General features: G+C 52.5%; 1 protein-coding gene across 1 annotated transcript; it reads right to left on the reverse strand.

Moving 5' to 3' along the window:
* Positions 1-549: 549 nt before the first annotated feature.
* CCIN (calicin) lies at positions 550-2590 on the reverse strand. The gene has a single exon (XM_023203193.1). The coding sequence runs from the start codon at positions 2382-2384 to the stop codon at positions 618-620; it is 1767 nt and encodes a 588-aa protein (XP_023058961.1). The 5' UTR covers positions 2385-2590; the 3' UTR covers positions 550-617.
* Positions 2591-7780: the final 5190 nt, after the last annotated feature.

The raw sequence follows: 7780 nt of genomic DNA on the forward strand, positions 1-7780 counted from the left end.
TCCTGGAGAAAGTTCTCAATGTAGTTGGCTTACTAGAAACAATTGTAAGGAACCTCCAACTTTTCCACAAATGAGATACAAACTACTGTAGCTGCATGGGCAAATACAATAGCCAAGTAACCTTGCCTCCCCTGTTCCTTCTGCTTTCTTTTCTGAGCCTTGCCCAGATCACCTTTTCCTTCCTGGCCACGAGGTTCCTCTCTCAGACCTGGGACGGGTCCTCACCTGCTTTTGTGGAAGACCGGAGGGAAGCAGGTGCTGGAGGAGCTTGATGCTTCACAGCTCTGAGCGGATGTTTACCTGCTGATCTAGCAGATGCCTGAGAGGTGACCACAGGGGTACAGAATAGGGGACAGACATCGCCTTGGTCGGTGCCTGGGAGAGGGGCCTCAATTCCACCCACCAGGGGTTCCTTTCCAGCCCCTGTTGGATACCTCCAATGCCATAGTGGCCCTGAGTTTCCACCCACTGGGAGCAGCCCTACCCTAGGATCTCCACCTTCAGGGCCAAGCATGGACTGGAACACTAAGAAGGAAACAACAGGCCATCTTCCTCTCTTTCTCTCATTAAATTGTGAATAATAATGCATTTACTTATTCTCCCACTTAAAATGTTGTTTAAATCCTTTGAAGAATCTTGCAAGGTAGCTTGGCTAGACAGCAGGCAGGACAGTCCAGTGCCTCTGGTGGGGGAGCCAGGGTCCTCCACTCGCCTGTCTTTTGGTCCAGCAAGAAGGCATTTGGATTGATGGTGTAGTCCTTTGTTTGGACATCGCTGGCAGTGGTGACACCCCCACATACAAACACCTTGCTGTCTCCAATGGAGCATATAGCATGGGACACATCCAAGGGGCAGTTGTTGGGCAAGAGAGGCACTGAGGTGGTCGTCTTGCTGGCCTTCACTTTCTGCAGATTGATTTCCACGCTCTGCCGGTGGCTGTGCACGCAGAGGATGTTGTCCTGTTGGAAAGAGAGCAGGGGCCGGTGGTTGAACTCAATGGGAAAGGTGATACATTGGACGACGTCCCCAGTGCTAGTGTCAAAGCAGTCCACCACCCCGACCCGGGAGATATAACCTTTCACCAAGCACCGTCCAGTGACAATGTACAGATGCCGGTCACCTTTGGTGATCACGGCGGTGCCATCCATGGGGATGCTCATCTTTCCTGCCAGGCACCAGACTTCCTTCCGCTCATCATAGCGATAGATGTTGGAGACATACCGCCTTGGGGCAATGCTCCCGCCCACTGAGTACACCGTCCCCCCACAGGTCACCATGGTGTGGAAGACAAGCCCGATGGGCAGGTCGGGCAACTTGGTCCAGGAGTTGTCATCCATGTCATACCGCCAGGCTGTCTTCAGCCCTGAAATCTGCTCAGTGGTGCCACCAGAAATGTAGATGTAGCGACCGGCAGAGGTGGCACTAAGTGCTGCTGCCCGATAGGGCATGTCTGAGAGCTTCATCCACAGGTTCTCCTGGATGATATAGGCAAACACTCCATCATTGAACTGGCCGTGGGCCTTCTGGCCACCGAGGATGACCACTGAATCAAGCAGGGCCCCTTTCCGCTGGTAGACCAGCAGGCTGCATGGCCGCTCCTGCTTGCGGTCCATCAGGACATTCTCAATCAGGGTTGCATGGGATGAGGTGTTCTCCATGCCCACCAGCTTGTTGCTGGCAAACACCAGCGTCTTGTTGGAGACGGCATTGAGATTGATGTAACTGAAGAACTTCTTGAAATACTTCTCCCGCTCCTCCTTCCGGAAGTACACCCAATTGATGAGTGCGCTGAGAGCCTGGTCTTCATTGAGCACGTGAAGGTTTTCATCACGGAGCAGGCGGCCGAAGATAACAGGGGGACAGCGCATGAAGTGCATGGAGCCCTCAGGACTGGCCCAGTAGTGGAAGTTGTCGCGAATGCCTGAGTAAGCTAAGTCTGATACCTCTTTGAGCTCAAACAGCTCGGCCAAGAAGAGGTAGCGCAAGCAGTTGGCACGGCGGATGGACTTAATAAGAAAGTCGTTGCAGTGAACTCGAAGGCGTGGTGTGTTGAAATACTGAGCCCCACGAAGCAGTTCCTCCACGTTTTGCTCGGAGATCACCACTTTGCCGCTATAGAAGTAGTCCAGAAGCTGGTCCACTGTGACCGGGCTCAGATAACTGGAGTCAATGGTGATGAAAAGCTCATCGGTGGTCTTCATGTCATTGCTGGAGATGAGGCTCCTCACCAGCGGCGAGACAGCAGCCAGCACGTTGCGATGTGCAAAGAAGACGTGGTGGTCCACGCTCAGGGCCATGTCCCAGTACTCTTTGCGTTTCCTCTGTCTGTTCAGGTTCTGCAGCACGAAGCTGTTGTAGTTTTTCTCAGTGAATTCCAATTTCATGGTACTTCTTGTTGGTTGAAACAGATCAGCAGCAGGTACTGGAGAACAGACTCTCTCAGGCCTTTGGGATTCAGATTGATGGTTGTTTGCAGAGCGGTCGACCAGGGAGAAGAAAGGGTGCGTGAGAGGATGATGTCATAGAATGGATGAGGTCATCACAATGCAGGCCTCCCTGAGGCCTGTCTCAGAGGCGCTGGGCCTTCCTCCCCTCTGATCTCTCCAACCTGCCAAGACCACATACCTTAGCAGGACCTAAAGCCCTGGGCCCAGAGCTCAGGAGGAACCTCAGGGATGGGCAGCAACTTCCAGCTGGGACTTTCAAACCACAGTTCAAGGCTTCTGAAATGTTAGAGCCAGTCTGGGTGGGGCAGTGGGGAGCAGTTTGTGTAGGAGAGGTAAGGGGAGGTGGGGAAAGGGAAGAGATATCAGACCTTCTGGAAGAATCCTCCCATTTCGAGGGAAACTGAGACGCAGAGAAGAGAAGGCACTTGCCCAAAATCACATAACCAGTTAGAAGCAGAGCAGGGCCCAGAATTTGCGTAACCTGGCATTTTTCCTACCCTTCCGGAAGCTCCTGACTACCCAGCTTTCCCCAATCTCTGACTCTCAAGGCTCCAAGCACTCCTCCTGCCAAGGCTCCTGGGCATCAGAGAAAAGCTCTGTCCTTTGGCCTCTGACCTTGGTGGCCATGGACATCATTCTCCTTCAAAATAGAGAGGTGGAGGCCACTCCCTGGAGCAGGGACGCAGGAGTTAACCACAAACGGGCGCATGGGAGGGTCTTTAAAGCCCGGATGATTTTAGCTCCATGGCAAACTAGAATATTCCCCCCACATTTCCAAGTGTCCAGTTGGAAATTGTTGGGGGCTTCAGTGGGTCAGCTTTCTCCATCAAGGGAGGACTTGAGCGAGTTGCTCGGACTTTCTAAACCTCAGTTTCCTCCTCTGTGAGATGGAACTAATATTTGATAGTAGTACCCGCTTCAAAGATTATTATGAGTTTATTTCTATTTTTATTTTTTTGAGACAGAGTCTCGCTCTGTCACCCAGGTTGGAGTGCAGTGGTGCGATCTCAGCTTGAAACTGCCTTTGCAAAATTATGACCGAGACAGTGAAAGAGATCAACTTAACTGCCTCCATCTTGCTTCTAACCTCCAAGCTGTCCTTGTTCATTTCTTGGCAAAGGCTGAACTAACTTTGGGAGAAACCTATATATATAGTTTATAGTTTAAACAAAGACAGCCCTTTCCCAAAGCAGACCTCCTTCTTGTCTGGGGACTAGATTGCCTTTATAGGACTAACATTAGCCACAAGATTAGAAATTATGGTTTAGGAGTCATGTAGCTGGAGGCTACAAGATTCTAACCTTCCCTAAACTAAGACCAGTGCTTGAGATTCTTTTTTCTTTCTTTCTTTCTTTCTTTTTTTTCCTAGACAGAGTTTCGCTCTTGTTGCCCAGGCTAGAGTGCAATGGTGTGATCTTAGCTCACCACAACCTCCAACTCCTGGGTTCAAGCGTTTCTTTTGCCTCAGCCTCCTGGGTAGTGAGATTACAGGCATGCACCACCACACCCGGCTAATTTTGTATTTTTAGTAGAGATGGGGTTTCTCCATATTGGTCATGCTGGTCTCGAACTCCCGACCTCAGGTGATCCACCTGCCTTGGCCTCCCAAAGTGCTGGGATTACAGGCGTGCGCCACCATGCCCGGCCAGTGCTTGAGATATTTTGCAGACCCTGCACTTGATGGATCAGCTGGCACCACTCAGATCAATAAGCTGGCTCATCTGATCTTGTGGCCCCTGGACCCAAGAACTGATTCAGCCCAAAAAGACAGCTCCGACTCCCTGTGATTTCATCTCTGACCAATCAGCAGCACTCCTGGCTCACTGGCTTCCCCCTACCCAGCAAGTTATCCTTAAAAACTCTGCTCCCCCAATGCTCCTGGAGACTGATTTGAGTAATAATAAAACTCCAGGCCAGACGCAGTGGCTCATGCCTGTAATCCTAGCACTTTGGGAAGCCAAGGCAGGCAGATCACCTGAGGTTAGGAGTTCGAGACCAGCCTGGCCAACATGGTGAAACCCCGTCTCTGCTAAAAATACAAAAATTAGCTGGGAGTGGTGGTGCATGCCTGCAATGCCTGTAATCCCAGCTACTCAGGAGACTGAGGCAGCAGAATCACTTGAACACAGGAGTCGGAGGTTGCAGTGCGCACAGATCGCACCATTGCACTCCAAGCTGTGGGCAACAGAGTGAGACTCCGTCTCAAAAAGAAAAAACAAAACCAAAAACCAAAAAATAAACCCCTCCAGTCTCACGTACAGCCGGCTCTGTGTGAATTACTCTTTCTCTATTGCAATTCCCCTGTCTTTTATTACCCCCCCACCCCCCCACACCCCCCCAGTAGCTGGGATTACAAGCGCCTGTCACCATGCCCAGCTAAGTTTTGTAATTTTAGTAGAGACGGGGTTTCACCATGTTGGCCAAGCTGGTCTCGAACCCCTGACCTCAGGTGATCCGCCCGCCTAGGTCTCTCAGAGTGTTGGGATTATAGGCGTGAACCACCGCGCCCCGCCTATTATTAGAGTTTAAATGAGAAAAGGACTGGAGAGTAATGGGCTCGTCATAAAGCTCAATGAATACTAGCTGCCGTTTTCTTACTCATATTACACCAGTTCGCCCAGCTCCGGCGTTCGTGGCTGCTCGCTTCATAAAAACTTGCGGTCGTCGTGGTTCTGGTTTCGCGGTAGCTGGGGAGGCTGTGGCTCCCTCGCGTCTCTTCCGGGCCGGCCGCCCGAGTCCAGTCCAGCCACGCGGTGGCGCTGGAGGGCCGTTCCCCTCCCCCGAGCGCATCGCCTCTGCGCCAGGCACCACCCCAACTCCTTTCCAGGATGGAAAAGAGGCGCGGGGCGTCCCCTTTTTCGCTTTGCCTCCACGCGCCACCGTACAGAGGCGGCAGCGCCGTGCCGTCCACCGCGACCCTGGAATTCAAACGGCAGGATCGGGGGCTCTCAGCCTGGCAGGACTCATTAGATCGCCCCGACACACACCTGTCCCCACTTTGCAGATGGGGACGCTGAGCCCCCGACCGAGGCGAGCCCTCCAGAGGCCAGCAGACTGTCTCCGAATCCCAGCAACAGCTAGGGGGATTCCTGATCCCTGCGAGTCCTTTGCGGGGAGAGAGGAGGGTGCCCGCAGACTCGGACAGATTCCTGGCCGGCGTGGGGCTCCCGGAGTCATGTGGGGCGTCTGTGGCACTGCTATTCGTGCAAGGAGGAGATAAGGGCCAGCTGGAGCGCCGCAGGCGGGAGGGAGGCGGAGGCAAAAGAGCCCACTGCCCCACCCGGACCAGTCTTTGGGAAGAGACCCTAGAGAAGGGCCTGGACTTGCATCTCGCCCAGGCATTCTCGAGAAGGTTCAGGAAGGAGTTGCCTCTCTGATCTCCCCCAGTCTGGGTCCAAGCCCCACTCTAGACCCCCGGGCCGTTCTCGGCGCCCCTCCCAGGAAATTTCAGTGTCAGCCTCGGGAATCTGAGCCGTGGCTTAGTCATATTCTCATTCTCATTATCTCCCTCCCTCGTCCTTTCATTCCAGACTAGCCTTTTCCTTATTATTAGATTTGGTGACTTGAAAATTATGTGAAAATACCCCCCCACACTTTTTTTTTTTTTTTGAGATGGTCTCACTCTGTCCCCCAGGCTGGAGTGCAGTGGCCTGATCTCGGCTCACTGGAACCTCCGCCTCCCGGGTTCTAGCAATTTCTTGCCTCAGCCTCCCGAGTAGCTGGGATTACAGGCCCATGCCACCACGCCCAGCTAACTTTCGTATTTTTAGTAGAGATGGGATTTCACCATCTTGGCCAGGCTGATCTTGAATTCCTGACCTCGTGATCCACCCACCTTGGCCTCCCAAAGTGCTGGGATTACAGGCGTGAGCCACCATGCCTGGCCAAAAATACCCTTTTAAACTGAATTTGTCCACCTTCCTACCCTAATGGGATAGAGAGACTTGGTCTCCTGGGATATGATACATGCACAAGGTGAAGAACTTCTGTTTTCCCCATTGGAAGAAGACTTCAATTTCAGCCTCCTCCTCCTGGGAGAATAATTAAGCTTGTAATGCCTCTTCAGCCCTTACCTTCTGCGAAGCAGCAGCAACTTGGGTGAAGGATGAGGCCTCTTGGTGCTGCTGCCAGACAGACACCTTCTGGCTCCCATGGACATGCAGGCTGGCAGACCTCGCCTCCTGGGGCATCTTCACCCAGGAGCAGGGGGTGCGTGGGTCAGACCCTGCTGCTTCATACCTCCTTTGCCCTCTCCCCTGCCCTCCCGCCTGCAAGCTTCAGCCTTGGGAGCATTTCAGTGGAGGAGGTGGCCATGCCTGTTTATTTTTGTTTCGGGTTCCAGAGCATCAAGGCAGGAATGAGCTCTCTCCTCAGACACTTACAGGATTAAGTTGGGTCTGGAGGTGTCATGGGGACCTGAGAGAACTGATAGACCTAACTCCATGTGACAGACCTCGTACAGGTGGGTAAATTGAGGCCCAGGGAGAGGAAGAGGCTTGCACCCAGAGATCTTCCTCTGCCCTCTGGCTACAAAGGAGAGCCGCAGTTTGGTTTGTCCTTGTTCTTTTTGGATTGTGAGGCTTGCCGTCTTCAAGAAATCCTTAAAAGTGAGATTAGTGACCACCTGCTCAGCCAGCTTCAGTGTCTGGCATTTCTTTGGCCCAGGAAAGCTCGCCGGTTCAGCTTTTTCCTTAATCCAGCCAACTGTGGAAACAAACTCCAGTCCACAGAGGCTGGCTGCATTCTGGCTTCCACCACCTGGGGGTGTGTGTGTGTGTACTGGGGTGGGGGGCTGACCCGAGGAACCACCAAGACGTTCACTGGCTGGGGTGGGGCCAGAAAAGGATCTCAGCAGGGTCTCTTCACCCACGGTCAGCTTCCTGCCAGGCTCCACATTTTCTGTTCGGTGTCTCCCGTTAGGACGAGACGGTATGATTCTAATCTTTGGGTACCATCAGCTGGTATATCAGTCTATTTGGAAGCCCTGAAGAAAATGAGGGGCATATTTTAAAGATATACAGATTTGGGCTGGAGCTAGAAAACTCAGGAACATTCAAGAATATTCTCAGCATCTCCTCCTCTTTTGTACCTCCAGTAACTGGCTTCTTCGCTTCTATGTATTTCCCGTTCATAACTTGGCTTGCAAGCAGCTTTGGTTTGCCATGGCCCTAATTCCAACTCATGGCATCCTTATTTTTTTCAGTTCCACCGGTAAATTCTCTCCACAATTCTTAGCTGAAATTCCCAGTCCATGGCCAGCCTGGTGATTGGCTGCCGTTGGATCCAGTGTCCACTCTAGTCCAATCAGTTCTGTGCTGGTGGATCGCATGGCT

This window comes from Piliocolobus tephrosceles, chromosome 14 (assembly GCF_002776525.5).
Source record: "Piliocolobus tephrosceles isolate RC106 chromosome 14, ASM277652v3, whole genome shotgun sequence".
Classification (NCBI taxonomy): Eukaryota; Metazoa; Chordata; class Mammalia; order Primates; family Cercopithecidae; genus Piliocolobus; species Piliocolobus tephrosceles.

Bases quoted from the DNA above. Each gene is read 5' to 3' on its own strand.
- CCIN (XM_023203193.1), bottom strand. From the start codon at position 2,384: ATGAAATTGGAATTCACTGAGAAAAACTACAACAGCTTCGTGCTGCAG.